This window comes from Ciconia boyciana, chromosome 15, assembly GCF_034638445.1.
Source record: "Ciconia boyciana chromosome 15, ASM3463844v1, whole genome shotgun sequence".
NCBI lineage: Eukaryota > Metazoa > Chordata > Aves > Ciconiiformes > Ciconiidae > Ciconia > Ciconia boyciana.
The window spans coordinates 11,805,624-11,830,214 of NC_132948.1; the positions used below are offsets into that span (position 1 = coordinate 11,805,624).

Genomic DNA, 24,591 nt, shown 5'->3' on the forward strand with positions numbered 1-24,591 from the left:
GGGGGTCCATTTCCAAATAATTTCCTCAGCCTTGTGAAAAAGGAAAGTAAATGACTGACAGATCTTGAGCCCAGATAATACCCTTAAATTGATGAATTTCACATATTAGTGTTTTTGCAACAAAAGGGAACTGTAAGCCATGAAATTATTTCAGCAAGAAGATATTATATAGCTCCATCCATGGCTGCTTAAGCATCCATGAACTATTCCATTATAAGATCACCAGGTGGCTATTGCCTTTCTCTCCCACTCAGGCTTTACCAATATTCCCACTCCCATCTGTGATAAACTTAATAGGACCATTCAGCAATGGAGAAAACATGAGAGGTGTTCATCATAGCTGAAGGCTTTCTCAGACAATTATTCCTTAGATGTTTGAGTAAATGAAAAGCTATTTTTGTGATTAGAAAGAATAGAATGTGTGCAGTTTCTGAGGCCGTTTTATTGGCATAGCTTTTGGTATCCGTAACAAATATTTATCCTTTCCTGGGAATGTTGTAAGTAGCTACAGTCACTGAACTAACGCTCTTAATTTGTTTCTCTCCACTCTGTTTTCCAAGCACGTGGCGACTCTTTTAAGAGTGCTTGTTAGATAAAAAATTATATGTATGAGTATGTATTGTAGATGTTGTCATATATCTACTATAGATTAAATATGTATAATTTATACACTGCAAAAATGTATAAAAACATAAATTTTCAGGAGAACTTAGGACAGTTTATTGCTTGTATTCATCAGGTGTAAGTGTATTCATAAGTATCTGTAAGTATACTTATATCCATAAGTAGCAATGCTCTGAAACAGTAGCAGTGAAGGTTCCCAAGTATGTCGGTCTCAGAATAAGGGCTTTTAACCTGTCACTTCACAGCTTTTTGTCTGTTTGCATTTTCTGTGCTCAAAATAACCAATAATGATGCTGGAGTTGGAATATATCAGGTAATCACTCAAATTTCAACCCATAACTACAATTTTTTCTCTCTAGACAATGTGTTTCCTATGTAAGTGCTTTCATTTCTAAGTCAATTTAGCGAGATACTGAAAGTAAGGAATGAAATTTCACAAAGAGGAGCAGGTACTTTCCTGTGTTACACATATGCATCTTTTAAAAAATCAGGTTTTTTGTTTCACTTATGTCTACGTATAGAGAAATAAAATGTGGGCTTCTGCTTCCCATCTTCTCCAGTCACCTTTATGTCCTTATTCTGTATTTTAAGTGGTCATAGAAAGATGAAATGTGGGTTTCTGCTTCCCATCTCCTGCAGTTGTCCTTAAAACTTACTCTACATTTTAAGTCGTTCCAGAATCGTTTCCTCTGAAGTAATTTTCAGTTACAGACTCTTCCTCCACACAGCAGGAAATACCATCTTTGAAAATATATATTGGCCACTGGATCCTGACATATCTGTTCTAGTCAACAGGAAACAGAGACAGCTTTAGCATACTACTTGTCTTTTTGAGCTGTACCTAATTGAATTTGGTGTCACAGCTCCTACAAAACAGAGAGGCCCCCAGCCAGAGGCTCAGTCACTGTTGATACACATTGATTATGATAGACACTTAAAAAAGACAAACGATGCGCATTTACAGCTTTTAAGATGGTAAAGGAAGACACAATCAAGCATGAAAATGTTCAGTTGATTTTATTTCATGTCCTTATTAATTTGGATTTTCTATCACCTAGGGGGTTAGGTTATCTAATGAGATCATCTTCTTGGAGTCATTTAGGGTAGAGGGAAGGTTTGAAGTTATTTCTTGAGGACTTCATTCATTAAAAAAAAAGTGTTGAATGCAAGTGTAAGACATTGTCACGTGTGAGCTAAGCATGTTACTCTGCCCGATTCAAGCAGTGTGACAGTTCTTGTGACAGGTAGAAGGAGGGATTTTTGGAGACTGTCCTCGCTTGTCTGCAGCCTTGGGGGAATCTGTCTGACATCTCCTTCCTTGCAGAAGGGATGCTGGTTGTTGCTGCTAGAGGGAATCCTCTCTGACGTACTTGGTAATGAGGCAATTTGGTCCCTCACAATTTAGGTATCTGGATCTTCTAAGCTCCTCCAAGGATGCAGGTTCTCCAAGGAGTCAAGTAATCATTGCTTTAACTGAATACATGCTCTCTGTGGGAAAAAGACTATAAGTTTCTCATTTCACCTTGCTTTATGTTAGGTAAAGGCAGGTTTTAAGATAAAACAATAGAAAGATTTTATATATAAAAAAATTGAAAGAGCCATAAGGGATCAAATCAAGACCCATTTAGTGAAAATGGTATTTGGAGGTCTATACTTTATAAATAATTCGGGAGTTTTGTTGTTGTTGTTGTTTCGATATAACATTGGGGCTATACCTTTCCCCAAATATTATTGGAAAATAAAATGGGAAGAAAACTAGAACACTTCAATATTTTTGAAGTATTTTATTCAGCAAGAAAACCAAAACCAAACTGTGTCAGATGGTGTGGGAATGATTTTTCTCATTCCTAGATCTGTTCAGCAAACAACAAGAATCAGTTTTTCACCAAGATGTGCTGAGAATCAGTTGATCTGGTTGCTCTTTTCTCCTCCTTAGTGTAGAAACAGTCTCTTATTATAGTCACTGCTCAGCATATTGACATCCAGGTATCATGTGGAGCCAGAATGAGGTTACTTTTATACAAATAATAAATACAAGTAGCATCGATATTCAGGCAGTGGAACTTTACTGGTAGAAATACTAGTGGAAGTGCTTGGATTCTGATTCCACAAGGGAGAGGAAATCAGATTTCTTGGTTAGTCTCAGTGCCTGTGGCAAACTATTACAGCTCCAAAATCAGGTTTGGAATTGGCATTGTGAACTGCATATGATAAACTTAGTATAACAAATACAATAAAGTAGATACTTACTTCTGGAACAAATTTGTTAAAAGAAATCTGAATTTGATTCTCAGTTGTTCACAAGTGGAAGAAGTGACAGGACCTTCAGAGGCGTTATACCTTTCTGGACCTACTGGCTGATAAGGTTTCTTCACTCCACCTAGTTTCAAACACACTGGAAATGAAGAGACAGAGACTGGTTATCCCTCTTTAACAGATCGCAGGAAGCTACCTTGTCTGCTAGTATAATTGCTGTTTCCATAAGCTCTGGAGAAAGGGCATTCATTAGCCTGCAGCTTGAAGCAAAATGTTTCTCACTGTCCTTGTTGGAGGGTTCATCCTTGTTATAAAGCAGGCTGTGTCTATTGCATGTTTTTCTGCTAGCCAGAATACTGTTTATGGACTTTGCACATGGATTTATGCTGATAAGATTTTACTTTTTTATTCAAAATTACAAGCAATAAGAAGTGAGATCCTGTTGTCACAATAATCTGGGTAGAGTCCAGACCTCTGTACCTGACCTTAAAGTCAATGTGGCCTTCATAGCAATACAGATCTCAGTAATGGCTTTATAGCATTTTTCCATCATTTTACGTCACTAACTGTAAACAGAACAAAGCAATTAAAGGCATGGTTAATTTTGTTCAGTTGCTTCAGTCTCTTTTTACTTTTTAAAAGAGATGCTCACTTTCGAGTGATGATAGAATTACATTTAGCAATACAGCCTGCATCTGCTAAATCAAAGTAATCATTGGCTGTGTTCCCTTTTGCACGTTCAAATGCTACCAGGGTAGAGTCACTGCAAGGAAAGTGTGGATTAGTCATCCAAGAATCCAAAGATATTTTTCTGCATCCCTATCTGTTAATCTATTCTACATTCCCCTTTTCTGTCTGCAGGCGGTAATTTATCAGGACTCAAAAATCCCACTAGCAGGGTATTTGAAAACTGTACAAGCAGAGAAGAAAATGGAATGGTCTGTTGCTAATGTAGGGGGCCAGTCATTAAGATTTATCTCAATATGGAGACTGTAAACAGAGACAAGATCATTGATTAAAAAGGCATTGCATTTGCAGAACACTGAGTTCCCATTTTGAAAAGACACTCAGATCTTTGTCATAAATTACACAGTTCACAAAAGCTACAGGGAAGATTGTGCTGGGCCTGAGACTTTCCCATCCCAGCTGAGCGCCATTTGCTTTCTCTCCTTCTGGCCCCAGGAATCTGCCACTGTTTTCCTTGCAGTGGTCCAGCCCCAGGAGAAATGGGTGAGGGGCCCCAGCCTAGCCTGTGCACTGACGGGCTTTTCCTGTGTACTGGTGATGGTCAAAGCCGTTCTTCTGGGTGGTGAGAAATACGAGTCTGAATCCCTTCCTTAAGTCCCTGTTTCCACATTTCCTCCGTTTACCTTCTTTAAGACTCCTGGAGACCCACAGACATCATGTTGATCAAGCTCTTCAAACAAATGTTGTGCATGCTAGGGACAGAACAATGCCAACGTCCACCTTTGGGTCTTTCCATGGGTGATGTTTTATCTGTGTTTGACTTCTGCATTATTTGTTCTTCAGGGCAGGTATTGTCCTTAATTTTTGTGCCATGTACATTGTTGGCCATTTAACAAAGATTTAATAAAGAGAAGATACCTCACAGCGTTGTCATGTGTCGAAAAGAATTAGCATCCAAAAGAAACTTTGAGATCCTTTCTTCTGCTCTCCTCATCAGAAACAGACTGCAGAAATGGCAACTTTTATTGAATAAGTCTGTTTCTTATGTAGATTTTGAATGGCCTAATTTTTCACCACTGTTAATTTGTTCATTAGTTTACATTTTCCTTGGCACTATGGACCTTAGAGTCATGGAGTAACCTGGATTCCATCTGGATCCATGTTTAAATACTGAGGGGTGCTATTAAGTAAGCAGGTTGCCCCCCTTTGGTTTTACTGCTTAATGGCATTACCCTATTTCTTTTGCAATGTGATATTACTCATGAAGTAAAAGTCCTCGTGTTATAAACTGATGAATTAAGTAGAGCCGGATTTACATGTGATGGGCCAAAAGCATTGGAATCAAGTGAGAGAAAAGAGCAAACCAAAATCCGACCAACAAAATTTGCCCTTCCCCACTGCCTGCCAGGCAGTGGATTTGCCTCGGGGAGGTTCCCAATCATGGTGCAAACTCTTTGGTCTGTAGAAACACTCCTGTTCTTCTGAAGTGTGTGCTAAGAATTTAAAAACAGAACGTCCGCTTCTTTCCCTTCTCATATATACTGTCTGTGAATGTGAAGCGTCAGAGAATTCAGTTGGCAGAAAGCACAATGTATAATTTACTTTTAATCATGGGATTATGTAGATAAACAGTCTGCTGCCTAACAATGTTATTTTGTTCATCAGCTGTAATCTTAGTAGTATTAATAACTCAAATCTACAACCGTCATGTTACCAGACTCACAGATCAGCATAACAATTATCTGCAGTGCAGTACAGCTCTGTGCATCGCTCTAACTAGGATGCCCTGCAAACTTGTCATGCATAACTTAGTGCTCATCAGTAGACTATTTATGGTGTTTGCAACTGGCGTATGTGGAGTTTACTTTATATCTCCCACATCTCCATCTTCTTCTCTTTGTACATGTGTTGCCAAGGTGTCACTGTTCATCAGGGGTGATGGGTTGAACAATAGTTGGAAGTACAGTACAGCTCCTGGAGCTCTCCTGCTTAGGCATTGTCTCCACTGATTCAAGTGCTGTCAAGAGCATGGCAAGGGCTTGCTGCTCTTGTCCTTTTTCCATAAGACAAATACTGCTTTGATTTTAAGGTAGACAGTGCCCAACTGCCTCTTTTCCACAAACTTTTTCAAGAAACTTCCCTTATAAATTAAAACATAATTGGCTTTTCTGTGTCACTCCTTCAGGTCTGTAGCATAGGTTTGCTACTCATGAAGTAGTGTGTTTGTGTGAGGGAGAAATCTTAATGCTAAGCTATGATTAACATCATTCTATGAGATTCCACTTACAGAATTTTCAGCCTGTAAACAGGACCATTCTCATGACCTAAGGCTCCCATGGATTTCTCTTGATAACACCATCTAATCGGATTTAGAGTTTAATTAAACAGCTGTCACTTTGCTTCCTCATTCTGCTGCAATTTAATGTTGAATTAGTTCCTAAATTAGTCATGGCTGAATGCTTGCCTTCTTACAATTGAGAGGTTGGATGAACATACGGTTTGCTCTTCAGCTAAATTCAAGCAACTAGGGCTCATATTCTGTATTCTTGCTCTTTGCATGGAGCTCCCACTGACATTGGTGGAAGTTCCCTGACTGAAACAGGGATGGAATAAAACATGAGATTCCTGCGGAGTCAACCATAGTGTTACCTACCTTCATATGACCAAACGTGAGCAGATGCTTCTTCTCAGCTCTGGCTAGAAGACATTAGCTTTATGGATGTTATTTTCCCTTTCTAAAAAAGTACTGATTTTTCTCAATACCAGTTCTGCTGAGTTTTCTGTGAAGTAGCGCAATGAGTGCAGCTGTGGAAGAAAATGTTTAGACCAATACTACTTCTAGTGGACTTTATTCAGATTAATCCAGATGTAACCAAGACCAGAGTATGAGCAAAAGTTCATGGTACTCTGAATCGTAACATTGGCTCCAAGCAGGAAAGCTTGGAGGCTTCCTGTAGGATGGTGATACTTGCATCCAATTCTATATAATGGTCTCACTGAACAGAGGTCTCAGTGTGATATAACATAGTGTCTGACTCCCTGCCTGACTCCAATCTCACCATTTTTCTTTGAAATGCCAGTTAATTCTTTTCCTGATCTACTCAAATGTAGTATCAAGATTTGTAAGTGTGGTAGCTTGATACACGCACACACAGAGGAGTTCCAAACCACTAGGCTGATATAACTCACCAGTTCTAGCCTGTGGGCTTCTTGATTAAATCGTTTTTTGGGGGTTTTGTTTGTTTGTTTGTTTGTTTGTTTGTTTTCCCAAATCAAGAATGCAGGGAAATGAATGGGAGTTGGTCCCCTTTGTCCTAACTAGTTGCATTTGAGTCACAACATATCAAATGTGTAGCTATAAAGAGGTGTGAAAGGCACCCGGCCCTCTTACTTCCTTTGTTTATCTGGGGAAGGCGGATGAACAGTAGAAGTTGCTCGTGCTGTGAAGATTTCATACCACGCTTGCTGCATACATATGCCAGCGGAGACGCTTTTCTTTATCTGTAGTAGGTAACAGGTTGTGACCTCAGGGCTTCATTTCTGAAGTCATTTAAGCATGCTCAAGGTTTGTGTAGAGGAGGTACAATTCTGTATCCTTGATGCAGAGTCTGATGGTTCAGGTCCTTTGCAAAAGGTCGGTGTTTTGAGCAAGCAAATGTAGTGCTTATTTGAGCTAGACTAGTACACAAGATATTGTCTGGGCTGGGAAAGAGTAGCCGTTTTGTTAGTGAATAATGAAAATGCTATGTTGAGTTAAGGCATTTACTCTGTTCTGTTTGAGAGCTAGCTTGAATTTAAAATTTATCAATAAATTTTTAAAGTAATTTCTTATGCACACAATTCAATGGTTTGCTTTTGGATATCTCCTTTGAGTAGAGCCTTATATCCAACCACTGGAGTCTTCCTCTAACTATTAGAGGAACAAGAAAAAATGTTCCTTAATGCTACTGTTTGTTAATTAAATATGTTTAAATAGTAAAGATTTCCTTCATATGCTGTATTCATTGAAGGGATGCCCTAGTAATGGGAAAGAACCATCCTAATCAGGAGTTTGTAGGCAGTTTTTCATACAAGAAAACTAACTCTGTCTCTGCAATATCAGAGTCAGATGTTGTTGGGATTTGGTCATTGCGCTGCAAAGAGAGTTTGAGGCTTCCCAAGAAGTTCAGAACTCAAATCTCCCTTCTGTGTCAACGAGAATTATATGAGTAATTCTCAATTTCAACTTTGAAAATGACAACCCTTGCTTTTTTCGAGTTTGTAATATGCTTACAGAAACTTCTTTCCAACCTGGATATTGATGCTTACTTATAACTCATCCTCTTTCTGTTTTTCAATTTACTTTACACTACTTTCCCCATTTTTTAATTTATTGGGAACAAGTCCAAACATTGCTATCAGATGCTTTCAGTCTTTTGCCACACAAAATAAATTTGATTTTAAAACTTTAGTTGCTGCCTGCACAGAAAGTAGATTAGTTCTTGGGGGATTTTAAAAATTAAAGAACGTGGAAATGGCCAAGATATTGTGATTTTGAAAAGTGCCTACATTTTAAATGAGTTCTTAGTCTCTCTAAAGGTTTCTTAGTAATCTTGTTTATATACTCCCAAATTAGCTTGCAAACAGGATAGTGTATTGCATTTAAAAATAAAACATAAAAATCACCACATATACCAGCTATCGTATTTCCTGTTCTGATGTGAGAACAATTGGTTTCTTAATGTTGCCTGACATATCCTTAGAGATTCATCTACTATTTCGCCTTATCAGTGGATAATCAAGGGTATGACAGGAGGTGGCAGAATGCAAGGGAAACAGGTTCAGGTGCTGAATCAGAGCCCCTTGTCTGTGGTGTTTGTCCGGAGCGCTCAGGATTGCAGACAGACAGACAGAGTTCTATTTGAGCTCCTTTTATTTCTATGAGTTTCAGTTCAGCTTTTGAGGAGTCTTGGACCATGGATCCTTTCATACATTATTTAGTTTTCTGCCTAACAGCTTGTGTATGGGTGCAGACAATGGGTCAATTCTCTGTTACATTAAAGCCTTTGGCTTTATTGCAGCAATATAAAGGAAACACAGAGGAGGCAGAAGTTGTGCCATAAGGCTATTCCATATACAGGGATGTAGGACACACAGTTTTCTATTTTAGTTCTAAACGAAAAGACAATAGAATCTAGACTTGGTTCTTTGGGGTTTTTTTTTTTAATATCGCAGTTGAATAGCATAGGGCCCTTACAGACTAAGGGAAGCGGCAGATCTTAAAATTGCTTTTAGTGTAGTCTGTAATATATTAATTGCTTATGCTTCAGTATTTCTTAATCTGTGTAATACCAGTGAGTTATGACTGCTTTCAGTGGAGATGAAATATGAAGGTTTCCATCTCTTCTCAAAGTCGTAGCTAGGTGGCTACCAATTGCTTCTCAGTGCTGATGATCTCTAATAATTATAATGGGACTAGCTGTGAAGCCATTAGATAATATCTACAATATGTTTCCATCTCCTTTGTGCACATCATGAATTTGAAATTCCTGAAGTTCATATTGGGCTATAGAGAAGGGATGTAAAATTTCAGTAGCCCTTGACCAATGATGCTTTTTACAATTTTGGGGGCAGATGCATCTCTGAAGTAATTAATCAAAATAAATTCATTCAGAGGCACACTACTTCCTTTAATGAAACCATTAGCAAAGGGCATAAGATTGAGGTTTCTAATTGATGATAATGTGCCAGTAGCCAAATTTTCTGTCTTCTCTCCAGAAAGGTCTTGGGAAATTTCAAAAGGTTTTTTAACCTTTGTAATAATGGCTTTATATCAAAGCCACTTAGAATTCAGATACACCAATAATCACCTATTGGAAAGAGAGAAATAGAAGTGACAGATTATTACTTAACAATTGGTACATCAGTTCTGCACTATATAGTGCAGAAAGCAGGAATATCAGTCACATTGCCCTGTCATGCTTTTCTATTTTAAAGGTATAGATAATTTTCTTTTGTCCAGTGAGGAAGGATCATGTTATTTGAGATGGGTGAAGCAGAACAGGGTTATTTAGGATACAAGATACATAGGTTATTGTGTTATCATTCGATTTTGAAAAATTGGAGAATACTAAGATAGAGGGTGGAGGGAATGTGGCTTGGACGGGTGTACTCTTCGCTGGGTAAAGAACTGGCTGGATGGCCAGGCCCAAAGAGTGGTGGTGAACGGAGTTAACTCCAGTTGGTGGCCGGTCACAAGCGGTGTTCCCCAGGGCTCAGTACTGGGGCCAGTTCTGTTTAATATCTTTATCAATGATCTGGATGAAGGGATCAAGTGCACCCTCAGTAAGTTTGCAGATGACACCAAGTTGTGCGGGAGTGTCGATCTGCTTGAGGGTAGGCAGGCTCTACAGAGGCACCCGGACAGGCTGGATGGATGGGTCGAGGCCAACTGTATGAGGTTTAACAAGGCCAAGTGCAAGGACTCCTGCACTTGCGTCACAACAACCCCATGCAACACTACAGGCTTGGGGAAGAGTGGCTGGAAAGCTGCCTGGTAGAAAAGGGCCTGGGGATGTTGGTTGACAGCTGGGTGAGTATGAGCCCACAGTGTGCCCAAGTGGCCAAGAAGGCCAACGGCATCCTGGCTTGTGTCAGAAATAGTGTGGCCAGCAGGGCTAGGGCAGTGATTGTCCCCCTGTACTCGGCACTGCTGAGGCTGCACCTCGAATGCTGTGTTCAGTGTTGGGCCCCTCACTCCAAGAGAGACCTTGAGGGGCTGGAGCGTGTCCAGAGAAGGGCAACGGAGCTGGGGAAGGGTCTGGAGCACGAGGCTGATGGGGAGCGGCTGAGGGACCTGGGGTTGTTCAGCCTGGAGAAAAGGAGGCTGAGGGGAGACCTCATCGCTCTCGACAGCTGCCTGAAAGGAGGGTGTAGAGAGGTGGGGTCGGTCTCTTCTCCCAGATAACAAGTGATAGGACGAGAGGAAATGGCCTCAAGTTGTGCCAGGGGAGGTTTAGACTGGATATGAGGAAATTTTACTTCACCGAAAGGGTGGTCAAGCATTGGAACAGGCTGCCCAGGGAAGTGGTTGAGTCGCCATCCCTGGGGGTATTTAAAAGCTGTTTGGATGAGGTGCTTAGGGACATGGTGTAGTGGTGGACTTGGCAGTGCTGGGTTAACGGTGGGACTCGATGATCTTAAAGGTATTTTCCAGCCTAAATGATTCTATGATTCTATGAACCACAAGAAGTCATCTGCTCCCTTTCCTCTTCTGCCTGACTCAAAGAACCTGTGTTATTTCTGAATGATGTATAACCTGTTCTTCAAAGATCTCTTAGGCTAGACTGTGCATTTTCTTCTGCCTCAGACAACCTATTCTATTATCAATATTTCGATAATAAAGATTGCCTTAATGTCAAACAAATCTTCCTTGTTGAAGCTTAAGCCCATTACTTCAGGCCCTGTCCATGAACATGGAAAATAGTTTATTCTTCCTCATATTTGGAAGACTTTTATGTATATGGAGACAGTAATCATCTTTCCCCATAATCTTTTCTAGGCTAAACAATCCCAATTCTTTCAGTCATTCTTCATGGATCTTATTTTCTATTTTTTTGTTTATTCTCCTTGGGTTCTTTTATTTCTTTTCACTTGAGATAGTTTTTTCTTGCAGTATAGTTCTCAAAATTGGACGTAGTCCTTTAGCTGAGGCCTTGCTGGTGCTGAGTAGAGTAGGAATACCTCACGTCTTACAGGTGATACTCATCTTTATACGGCTTACTGCAGGAGGGTTCTTTGGTTGGTTCGGTTTTGTTTTTTAACCACAGCAGCATGCAGTTGCTAACTTATGTTCAGCTTGTGGTCTACTACAGCCCCCAAATGCTTTTCTGAGAGCAGTGTTTCCTGTTGAATCTGTATTTATAGGATTAGTTGTTCCTACAGAAAAGTAGCAACTTACATTTAACTTTATGGCATCCCATTTTTTTAAACCCTATCTCCAATACTGGATTTTAATCTTGTCCTCTAGTGTTCTCCTGGTGCTGTGGTGTAGGCTCAGAGCTTAGCTGCAGCCATGGCTGGTGGTGCAGCAAACAAGATTTAGAATGACACTACTGGCATTCTCGCCATCACCCAGGGTAATGCCAGAGCATGCTCTTTTTGTGGTGATACACAGGGCTGGGGAGTCAGGAGCACAGGATCCTCATGCGCGTCAGAGTGCCTTGTGGTCTTGTCTGCTGGGCTTCCTACTTACCTTCTCTCCTATTTTTCTTAATATTTGACCTCATGTTGAGGCCACTGATTACTCAACTCTGCAGGCATGAGTAAAGCTGAGCTGGAGGAAGTCGTAGTGACTCCCAGGCAGTTTGTTGCAAGTTAAACCTGGGTGATGAATTTACTCTGCTGCTTGTGGCACAAAAGCTTCACCTCATTGCATAATCAGATCTTTGTTTTTATCTTCTTGGCAGTGGTGCAGGGCTTGTTTCTTTTTTGTTTTGTGTGTATATAATTTTCTGATTTGTCTTGAACTTCATAAATTACCATTAAATGCAAATATGGGTAAATCCCCAAGCCACAGAGCATGTTTTATATCTGAAACTTTTTTCTATTTATGGGATTCCTCTTCCTCTGAACCTGTTCCTTTAAATTAGATTTCTCTATCAGTAATATATATCAGTTGCTAAGGAAAAACTGGATCTGAGTAGAATCATTTCAAAGCAGAGCTGAGATAGCCTGAAAAGATGTCCTGTCAATTCCATAAACTCTCTTGCTGCTCCTTTGCCCTGGAGTCCTTAATTCGCAGTGTTTAACACTCAGAGTCACAAAAAATAAGGCTTTAAGGGATCGAGGCAAAAGATTAATTTCAAAGGACATACAGCACTTGCAGTAGCCAAATACACAGCGGAAAATATGTTGAACCTGCTTTTTGTTGAGCCTATGTGGGTTGTTCAATGCCTGTTGCTTTGGAAGTCTGCAGACAGAAGAGTAGTTGGGTTTGCTACCGAGTTTTTTTCACAAATGTTGATATCTGCTCCTTTGCATCTGTTTCTGAACTTATCAAAATACCAGTACGTGGAAATACTTTTGGAACAAAATTTTCAAGTTTGGATGACAGAAGTCAAGCTCCAAAAGTCAAGCTCCAAGCTCCATTTCACTCCAGCGCTCTGTTGCTCAACAGAAAAAGGCCAGATACCCGGCAGAATTTGTATGGGGGATGGCTGGGGGTGGTCTCTACCTTAGAAAATCCTGAGAATGGCCTTAGACTTTCCAATAATGTCATTTATAAATCTGGCTCTGATTTACTGTGTTGGGTAGCTTTGTTTTCATATATGCCACAGGAATTATTTAGGGTTCTTACTTTTTAGAACAGTCAACATTCCTTTTTTAACAGTTTTTTTTTTCAAGTGTGATGGGATTTCTTATGAGAGCTGTAGGAGAACCTGAGAAATAACAAGTTGCAAGATTAAAAGAAAATCTGACCCAGATTTCAAACTCACTAAACTTGAATTCAAAACAGTATCAATAGTATCAGTGCCCCATTTTGCTGCTGTTGACATCAGTGGCTGCAGTCCTCATGACTTTGGTGCTGAGGATTTTCTGAATATTTTATTCACTTTATAGAATTGGAAGTTGAAAAGTTGCGGAAAACTTTGAAGTTCTTCCTGCATGGGAATCTTGGGAATACTGTGATGCTGAAACAGTTCAGGAGTTAGAAGAGTTAGCTTAGTTGATGGTGCATTGAAAGGCTTTTATATGCCAAGACCCAAGTTCAAACTTCAGATTTCCTTGTTATTTTCCCTGCAGTTAATAGCATCACTAACTCCTTCTGGATTCCTTGCATTGCTTCATTGGCCATATCAAAGGAAATTAAATAATCTTGAACCAGTTCCAGATACAAAGTTCACAGAGAGGCCTCATCTTTGCAATAGGCTTAGATTCAAAGAGCAATATTTTTACTTTCGAGGCTCTTGTATCCTGTCCCAAACATTGCCAATCAAATCCAGTTTAGTAAAAACTCTGAGCTCATGTTTTGGAAGGTAAATATTGGGAAAAGCCCCACAGTTAAAAAGTAGAAGCTACCTGTGATGTATGCCTGGCTGGACTGAATTTAGCTGCAGTCAGTTTGCTCACTATTTAACGGTGTGCAATGCAGCTGACGGGGTTTATTTAGCAGGTAAAATATAATTGGGGGTTTACTGCATTTTACCAAGTTGCATCTATTTGAAGATGAGATTAGATCATTAGCCACTGAGAACTAATGCATCTTTCTTGAGTGTAAGTCCAGTTGAAGAGCTGATGCTTGCCTTTTGGAAATCTCTTTAGCCATCTCTGAACAGTGCTGTGCTTTATTTTGTGTACAGGACATGGAAATTCTGAACACCGCAATTCTCACGGGAAAAACAGTGGCAGTGCCCATCAAAGTGGTCTCCATTGAGGAGAACAGTGCTGTGACAGACATCTCTGAATCAGTTGAGTGCAAATCCTCTGATGAAGACGTCATTAAAGTAAGTTCATGCCATGTATTGGCTTCTGAAATGTCATGTCTTTTTATACACAGAAGGATAATAGCCTGGGAACAACCACAAAATCAACTCCTGCAAATTAATTGTACTACTGTTTCAGAGGGATTTTTAAGAAAAGCGAGGGAGAGGTGCAACAGTACAGCCACCACACTGAGTTTCAGTAGAATTTCAGTGTTTAATTTTTATTTGTGTCCTAATTTTAAAATATCTTGGTAATGTCACCTCAAGTCCTCTGTGCACAGAGTTCATTCACTGCAAAAACAGCTCTGCTGTTAGTACTGCCTCTCCAGATGTTTCTTATCACCTTTCCAGCTGTGATTATCACCTCCACAGCTGCATCAGTGGAATGGATTGGCTAAGTGTTCCCCAGCAACTGCAATGCAGAGTCATCCTGGTTGACTTCACATTCTGCTGAGAGCTGTTTTGAATTAACAACTTGATTCTGCACAGAAGTGGCTAGAAAGCATTCACATGACCGGTCCATCAATTTAGCACTAGCAGCTTAATGTCGCACAGTAACAAACACCAGTGGGGTAGTATTGTCTTAAGGCAACACAGCTATTTCTGCTGTGAATATGTAGTCAAAGCCCTGAAATAAATTCACAGTTGTGCAGGGAGTCAGTAGAAAGGCAATGCTCTGCATGGTGCAGGGAGTCAGTACAAAGGCAGTGCTCTGCATGAATCTGGTTGCACTTTCCACGCAGGACATACATGGTGCATGATCTTTAAGCAAGGGTGATTTTACCCTTGGTCTATAAGCTCTTTTGAACAGGGATTTTATTATATTATGTGATTGTACAGCATATAGCACAGTGGGCTTTGTGATGATACTCTTCAGGTATCTTTAATATGCTATCAGCCCTCTTGGATGTGTAGTATACAAATAGTAATGCCGCAGCATTATGTATTACAGTCAGTTCAGTTTGTAGGTTCACGGAAAGCAATAAAACTCCTGTGAACTTGCGGGATCCGACAGTTTGCACTATTGTAGAATTTATGTAGAAGCATTTATTATACCAGTAACCGAGTAGGTGGGAAAAATAGTCATACTTTGAACTAATGAAGCCATTACAGAAGACTTTTACAGAAAGCTTTCTGCTTTCAGGGGATCCTTCAGAGCCAAACAAATCTCTCCATTTTGCTGGAGCTTGAAGTGCTACCATATATCAGATGCTTTACAGAGTTTTTAATCTCAAAGAATTCCTGTTAACCTTTTTCCTAAGGTAGCCATCTAACTACAAATCAAAGTAATAGCTGGAATTTAGTTTAGGGATCGTCCTAATTGTAACCTTATTGGAAACCACATTCTTGAGTAAGAAAAAATACAAGATAGCATTCACAAATTAAAAAAATAAATTCAGAAAAGGACTCGTGTGATCATCCAGACTAGCCATCTTGCTTAAACAGCTTACAGAATTTCACCAAATAATTCCAGCCACATGGGGATTTCTTCTTTCCAACAGTGAAAATGACCAGTGTTAAGTTCTTCCATTCAGAGGAAGACTGAGGTCAGAGAAAAAAAATATATCTGATGGGCGTTTGTTGTACATCACCAGATGATGCATAGAAAATGACAGCACAATTATTTCCCAAATAAAAAACCCTCTGCAAAAATTACTTTGGGGTTTTATGGCTTTGGAGCATATGGATCAAGAAGAAATTAAATACCCAAATCTTACAAAAAAAGAGAGTGTTCTTGCAGTACAGCCTGGACTATTGCAGTTCTCCAGCAATTTGTTTGGAAAGAATGTTTTCTTGAAGCACTATGTCCTTTGATTAACACTTGGGACCCTGCTGTGCTCTTCTCTTATTTTCTACAGAAATAATTTATCTCCACTAAAAGGGTTTCTTAAAATGGAGCCTGTTTGCACTATCGGAACATTTTTAAGTGGCTTCTAGAAGGCTCCCTATCTAGCCACTCTGAAGTTGAAGTGGAACAAATAACTGGAGGCTAACACACAGTGTTTATTGGAATCGACTAGAGAAATTTTTCAGGTGTAATTTCTTTCTCTTCAGAAATGTTTTGAAATTGCTCAGATGAATAGAGAAAGTATCTTCTGTGTATTTAGAAATATATGCAGAATCTCTGGAGGAATGCATCTGTGACATGAGTGCTTAACTGCTATGAAACATGCAGCTAGTTAAAAAATAGAGTTCAGTGGAACGCTTTGAACAAAAAGGTTTTATCAGCTCATCATAAAGGAAAATGGCTTTTTTTTAATTCATCTAGAATGTTCCAGTTTCCAGGAAATTTCTTTACATGGGGAAATTAAGTTTGGGGTTCAAGTCAAATTGACATGTTCATATTGGTTCTGATTTTAAAAAGCACTCAGAAAGCTTCAAATGGAGCACAAAGGCCTTTAATCCTTAATTCATTTTTAAATTCCCCATCAAGCTTTTATGTTAACTTCTTTGGATATATCATCATCCTCTGTAAAATACTGCTTTAGGTACCTTGTTGGGAGTAACCTTTCTGTTTTAAAAAAAAAAAAAGTCCAGTCATCATAGATGATATCTGTTGGGAAGATATCTTCAACAAAGAACACGTGCGTGTGTTTACAGTTCATGTTCCTGAGCATCCCTGTCATAGCAGAACCAAAACGTTTTTACAGGTATGAAAGCCGCTAGATTAATTTAAACCACAAACTAAGGAAAAAAAGGTGTTATTGATGAGACCTATTTAATACTTAGACATATTATCATCTAGAGCTTCACACAGATATTTTTGTTTGATTTCAGTTGTGTGGGATTTCTGATAACTTTGGGTTCAGGCAAACATACAGAGTTAGGCTAGAAGCTGAAGGTGAACAGTGCCTATTAGCACTTGGCTTGTAATATTTAGTCATCAAATAAGTAAGTGTGCATTTGTATGGAGCCTAAAGATAATGTTTCTCCCAGCGTTTGAATGGCCATCGGATAATAGCTTATTTATATTAACTTTTACAGTGCCTTCAGTTTGTCTGCAATTACTTTATTCTCAGTAACAGAGCCCAGTGGAAATCTAAACCTAAGATATATCTGCAAATAACAGGTAATAGTTTCCCCAGTGATAAGCACGGTCTCGAGGCAGCTCAGTGCACAGTTTGTGTCCTGTCTTAATCTGCTGAAAGATCTGCTGACTCCTTTTACTTTTTTTATTGTCTCATAGTTTCAACTCTTTACTTCCAAATTTACAGTTGATTTAATGAACTTTAAAAGTCTTTGAATGCTCTAGACCTTCACACAGTGGTCCAACCTTTTAAAAGTGGACGCAAAATTTATTGTGGCACTAAAAATCAAGCAACAGCCAAATTTTACTTTGCTAAGCTGGAATTTACCAATAGGATCCATATATCTGGATCCATTAATAGTAATTGCAGTTGCATGCGTAGGCTCCTTTTCATCTCCTGGAAATTCAAGTGGAATGTGGCTGCTTTTGCTGGGGCTTTCATGCAGTTTGCTCAAAAGCAAGTACTGCTTTGGGTTCCCAGGTCACCTGGCTGCTAGAACACATGAGGTGTCATGCTGTGAAGAGCAGCAGTTTCAGGAGACTTGCAATACTTTGTGACATTTCCAGATTGAAAACTCTTGTTAATGCTTACGAACTTGAGGATGTTTTTTCCGTTAAAATAACCTGAGTTCAAAAATCTTCAGTGGTACATGTATTTCAGAAGCTACTGTAAACATTTTGGGTTGGTATTTCATCATTCTTGGACTAGCTTTTATCCCATTGCTACATGAGGGGATGCTGTATACATGGCATTGAATTCTTATTGTATTGCTGTTATTTATAATTGGTAAATTAAAAGCTGGATACTAGTCTCAGTGTATTAGCCTTGAACCATACTCTAAAGACCTTATTTACTAGTTTCTTTTCATTTTAAAATGGCATTAATAGCTTTGAGATGTATTGAGATCAAAACATGCATTCAGATAATATTAGTCCACACATGTAGCTGTTAATAAACAGTGGGCTCTTGGTTTCGTTGGGACTGATGAGCAGAGGGAGACATTAACCGCAGGTAAAGGCCACTGCAAGAATGTGAGGGACTTCTGTGAGGAGCTGAAATCCAGGACAGAGTGTCACAGCTGTCCCTCTCTTATCACAGTAACTTGAAACAAAATCCTAGATCAAAGCAACACTGAACTGTTGGGGGCTGAAAATCTGGCCAGGGGGCTGTATGCTTGAACTCTAGCTTAAAGGCTGGAACTACTGCTGGTATCAACACTTTCAAAGCAACAGTGATGGGACTTATAGACACCTGTCAAGGTTACAGATCTTGTTTAAAGGCCCAGTCCAGGAGTCATTTACACACATGAGTAACTTTACTGTGAATACTGCTGACATCAGGGAACGTACTCGTAGGAAATAGTCGTTTAGGATTCATAAATGTTTCAGAGATTTTGCCATTTGTGGTGGAAACAGTTTATGAAATGAAATTAATTCTTACTAAATAGATGCAAACTCATGTTGAAATGTCTGCTGTTCATTTGTGAATCCATTCAGATTAAAGGCCAGCCTGGATGCTGTGGAACACATGATGTAGGAAAGTCTCAGTTTGCCAATAACGAAGCCAACAGATGGACATTTTCATAAGAGATAAATAAATAGTTGTGTGCTAATTGTAGTAATTTATTTTTAAAATTGTATATCTGGAACCGTATCACAAGACCCTATTTACTAAGGAAAAGTCATCAGCACTTCATTATTTAGATGATACTTTGCTATTGGCTTAATATACCCAATCTTACACAAATAGCTATGCTTCAGTCTCTTCAGTTGTGATTTAACTACAAAGAAATTTCACTGTTCTTCTTTACTTTCCAGTATTTGCAAAACTTAAAATGTGTTTTAAAACTAGATACTGTTTTCCCTTTGACAGGCAGAGCAACCACGAGTTAGCAGCATCCATAGGTATTTTTATTAAAAGTTGAGTTATGCATTTTCCTGCCAGTACGTTGAATGCAGTTCCAAGCTGAGTGGCTGAGCTGTAGGCAGCTATTAAAGAATCGAACTCTTAAGCCTCAATCCTGCACTCATTAAAGTGCCATACTCATTAAAGCCATCAGGAAAGCTCACCCTGAAATTTTAATGGTATGGGGACAGTCCCTCAGGCTCCTTAATGTTTCATCATAGTACCATGGCTATTCCAGAGAAAAAAATCTTAATAAATATAAGATTATGTGTCTATGGATGTCTTGTCATCATATTGTTTAGGCACCAAAGAGAAAGATACTTACTCTGACTTGAATCAGTGGCTGTATAGCGGGGCAGCATGATCACTTGCTCTCTGAGTATGGGGGCTGGATGCCAGACTTTGTAATGCAACAGCAGGCTTCCGCCGGTAAAGGAAATCATCTTGCCCTTTATTTATATTAGCCCTACCTAGAAAAGTGTGGTTATCCATGCATAAGCAAGGCTGATATTCTGTTAGTGGGAGCAGAGGTCCCCGCACAGTACAAATATTGACCTGAATGGGGATCAGCTTCTCCCCACAGCTGGTGGACTGACTGCGGATAACGTCCTGCTGCAGCACCAGCTTCTGCTACCTGATCTACTTACTGTAAGGGCCCAGCTGGTCCCTGGATCCATTGGAACTTTCCAGACATGCAACCAAGAGAGAGCAAAACAGGCACCCAGGGAATGGTGAGATGGGGACAGGTGATGACAGAAACGTTGGTGTGCTGGAAGGGTATGAAGTGTCACATTAAAGAAAGTGCCAGTGCCAAAATACATTGGTCTGTCAAAACCTGTATGAAGATGAATGGGAATCAGGGTGTGACTGTTGTTACCTGGTGCACTGCAGTGCTAAAGGATATGGAAATGCTTGAGATTGTTAAGGAAGGACCTAAATATCTTGTGTGTTGCCCTCCATGGGGCTAATTCAAGATCTGATCCTTTTCCTATTGAAATTAAAGTTTTACATGATGAGCATTACAGAACTGATCTTGTAGAGAATCAGTGCTTCTGGTCCTAAACAGGGCTTGGAGATAATTGTACTTGGTTCAGTGAAACGTTATTATAGATACTGCCAAAATATAAAAATGAGGAATCTCTTAAGTATCTGTCAGAGGAAAGCGAAGTCTGCACAAAACAAAGCTTCCCATGACATCTAAGGTTTCTTCCCTGTGCTTTCTTACCAGCAGCATCTGGAGGCAGATAATGATGTGGTGGGTTGTGATGAAGTGTGATGCAGATGGTGATTTCAAGGGGAAGCAGAGTTTCAGAAGATTTCATCCCATTAGAAACCCTGGCACGTCACGGGCACGTTACATTTTCCCTCATACCTTTCAACTCCTGCTGCATACGGCAGGGTAAGCGTCCAAACTTGCGTTGCATTTCTGCACCTCAGCATACACATATATTCTTCCTATGGGGCTTTATTGCAAAGCCTTCAAGACTCAGAGGATTTAGGGCTTCACATTATGTTTTTAGTGCAGGTTATAGGAGAAAATAAAAACAAGAGGCTGAGACTAGAAAGAACTGGTTGTGCTACCAGCTATTTTGATCGAGGAAGAACACTAACTTCCAATAAAAAGCTCCTACAGTGAATATAATGCAATTGATTTATCGCTCATTTTTTACTTAGGTCAAATAAAACTCTATTTGGCATTTTTTAGCTAGGTGCAACTGTTGTAGAGCTGAGCATGCTGAATAATGAGTAGGTGGATAAAATCCCGATTAAAACAAGTCTCATTCCTAACTCAACCCTATAAAACAAAGGGAGAAATGAAAAGTCACACTAGACAGGGCTTCCAGGAATCCAGCGTGGTCTAATAATAGACAGGCCATATTCTGTGCAGTCACTTTAATGTAATACTCTCTTCTGTGGTTTTGTGGCAGTCCTGCAAGATTCAGTGAAAGCATGAAGGGGTCAATCTAAACAACAGCAGCTGCTGCCAGTCCTCTTCCACTGTGATATTCAGGCAGCTGCTCATGGACGGTTGATGCCTCTTTCAGGTACTTCAGCCCACGCAGTCAAAATTGTGGCAGTACTCTCATTTTAAAAAATAAAGTAGTTGTATAACTTTCTGGAAGGAATGCGGAAAAGTTGGACTGCTCCTCGTAAGGTGCCTGTGTGTTCCTTCTCAGGCTTGCAAGTCTTCCCTTGGTTACCTCCAGAATCAGGAGCTGAAAGCTCAGTCTGGGTGACACTGCGCTGAGAGCCAACGCAGCTACGCTGCTTTTGCATCCTGAGCTAGGGTCTCTGCACGGGGCTGTAGGGACACAGCAGCAGGCTCAGGACAAGCATGGGATCTCAGTCACATCCACTGCATGGTGCAGATGCCCCCAAGGGCCACCACAGATGACCTTCCTGAAGTTTGTGTTCAGTAGCTGATGAACTGCAAATACAGTTCCTACTCACCACACCCTAATATAGCCTTGAAAGCCCTCAAAAGCAGAAGCTGTATCTCCTTCTGAGTCCAAACCCAGCACCCTATTTCTCTGATGGCTCCTCTTTCCTCTTCTGATACTGTGTGTTCCTGTGATTTGTGTGAAACTAAAAAGCTTTAAAAACAGGAAAGAATCACAGCATGGAAATTCCATTGTTTTGCTGTTCTGAAGCCCTGTGACTTTGTAGGCTTTTCTTCTGGTAAATCTAATATGATATGTTATATTCTGAACAGAATTGCAAATAAAAAGTCCACCTCCTTGCCCTCCTCCGTATTTTTCATAGTCCTGTGATTTACTGAGATCAATATATATCAGTAGAGCGGAAAAACTTCAGAGGAGCTTTAGCAAAATGAAGCTTTACCGCACACTTCCGTCAGATGCAAATATGGCATATAGGCCAGCAATATGCGGAGCTTTCACAGAAGATGTTTTATCATTAATGGATACCACTACTCCCCAAGCAGTCAGCCTCTGTGGAAATTGAAACTCAAAATTGACATGGTCTGCGATACTTAAATTCAGCAATAAAAGTTGTAAATACCTTGCCATCACATAAAATGCAAAAAACTTCAAGGGCAGCTAAAGAAACTTTTAAACGTTATCCTTGCAAACTTTCCCTGTCATCTCATGCCTTCACCCAGCTCACTACCTGCCTTAGTGATGTCAGTATGGAAAACCTATACATCCCAACTGAAAAATCAAAGCAGAGTGGCAGTAACAGCGCCTCGAGTTCCACAGAAAGTGCTTCAAAGTCAACCTCAAAGCTGCAAGATCAAGACCAGGAAAGTAAATGGGAGAAATAACATTAGTCTTGTGACAACTATAGGTATGATGGGAAGATAAGCGGTTTTGTCCAGACCTTTTTGCGTAATACAGTCAGAAGAAACAATGGTTCGCTTCTCCTTTCCTTTTCTGCCAATAGCTGTAATTTACACATTGTGAATTTGTATATTGTAGATACATACTAAGTTAGAAAATGACAAGCATTGTGGTGTTCTCAAATGTGCAACTACTGTCCAAAGTGTGTAGATGGAATTAAAAGTCCCTGCATTCACCCTGTGATGCTGCTTTGGCAAGCAAGATATTTGGGGCCATGCTGTGTATGTAGTCTGGCATATCCCTAGTGAGTAGGAGCCAAACTCTCTGTTCGGCCCCATTTTCAGAAATTACTTGACTCGAGAGTGCACAAAACAAGACAGATTTTGTTTTACGTGATAATGCTAGCTGCAGAGAGCTCCTGTGGCTCAGCGCAGCTACAGTTCAGCTTCAAAAGCTGGTCATTTGGGAGCAAATAGATGCCCTCCAGTCTCAGCTGGCATTTTGTGCCCCTTTTACTCTCTCAGTTCTGTCGTAGTGAATGATAGTCAGTTAGTTAAATGTACTGCTTCTGCTCTGCAAAGCTGCCAGCAAAATCTTTGTAATGAGATTAGATAATGTACAGCCTTTTCCCTAAGAAATGCTCTCTAGCTTTGGGGGTTTTCTACTTAGTTTTGCTAATCTGGCTGCTGATACTGAAAATGCAGACCTTTCTCAGCAGAGAGAGTCCAAATTGCTTTTAAACTATGGCCCTGATTTTACAGAGTTCTCTTCTTCAGTGCTCAGGGCTCGATCCCTGTGTTATTAGTGCGGGTTGCTGGGAACTTTGCCTGAGGACTGATCACAGGGACTGAAACCACATTTGGAATGTGGCAGCTGTTTGCAAGCACAAAGCAACACCAACACGCAAGCCGTGTTATCCATTGAAAACTGCAGACAGTTAGTTTTAAGAGAGGCAGAATGTAAAGAGGCTTAAATCAGTTATTAAAGTGTAATACTTGCCCTGCTCCCTCATCACGGTTTCCAGAATGGGAGTAATTATTCCTCAACTATTTCAAGAAACAAATTCATTCTTTTTCTTTTGGTGGGTCGTAGGTAAAAACAACCTTCAGGGTTATTCTTGCACGTAATGTGAAAAATCAAGCCCTTCATTTATTAAGATGACAGTCTTACCAGTATTAAGTCTGCATTACTGTATTTACCTTGATGCTCACCCTGTGAGGGGAGCTTTTGCCTTCACTTTCCGAGTCACCGAGCACAGCTCCAGCTGTAGTCAGAGAGAACGAGGGGTGGCTCTGACAAGTCAAGTCATACTGGCAATTAGCAACTCCTATAATGGATGCTTCCATTTTAAAGGCTGCTCTAACAGTGTCACAAAGCTGTAAATATCATTCCGGAGATGATGGAAGAGCTCGGGTCTGAAGCTTTAGCTCTTACCAGACTTAAACAGTTTAACATGAAAAAATTAATAGTATGGGCCTTGAGACAGCTTCCATTCTCCAGTAGTAGGTTATTGATTATTCAGGATTATGCAGCCAGGCATTGAAATCCTTCTTATGAAGCAGTTGCCGTCACCTAATGTTCATGTAGCACAGGATTTCCTTTATGTATAATACCATAGTGTTTAATTGGAATCAAGGCTAGAGAGCTATATAGAGTCTCTCTCAAAACCTCTAGAATTTAATAGAGGATAATTCCCTTTCTACAGAGGATGTTGTTAAAAAAAATCTTAGAATAAATTCTATAGCAAGGACATGAATATTACAAAATTCTAAAGGATTGTCCAAAAAGCTTGTGGAATTATTATCACTGTCTAATATTTTCTATCTATTATGTAAGTGTCAGTATATTCAGTGGATAAGTCATTCTGGTGCTCTGTATTCCTTGATGGAATGAATGACTTTGTTCACAAAGCTTAACCTCCATGAGCTTCAGTTGCCCTTCTGGTACGTAAGAGTGATGATACTGAGCTGAAATACTAGGAGTGTCGTATATTTGAAAAATGCTGAACATCACTATTATACTAATATACTAATTATCCTGTAAATTTTTTCACTGAAATTGAGATTCCTTTAAGAGATACTGGAAAAATCTTTTTGCTCATAGAAGTGCTTTCATAAATATTTAAACATTTATGTAACCTAACCTTTGAATATTTTAGCAACATTTACATTAGTATAACAGAAATGGGTAAATGGGTTTACACATCAAAATATAGGATTCTGAACCCGATGAATACAAGAAGGACATCTACCATTATAATATCCCCTCATTTCTGTTCAGTCTTAAAGTTCTGAGGCTTTTCAAACCTCAGGGTGTTTAATTAAGGGC

General features: G+C 39.7%; 1 protein-coding gene across 1 annotated transcript in view; it reads left to right on the forward strand.

Annotated features, from left to right (window-relative positions):
- Positions 1-24,591, forward strand: part of TMEM132C (transmembrane protein 132C) — a 227,112-nt gene that overhangs the window by 181,576 nt on the left and 20,945 nt on the right. Inside the window, exon 5 of the mRNA XM_072880304.1 lies at positions 13,908-14,051. Coding sequence (XP_072736405.1) covers positions 13,908-14,051 — 144 coding nt within the window. The remainder of the gene's footprint in view (positions 1-13,907; positions 14,052-24,591) is intronic.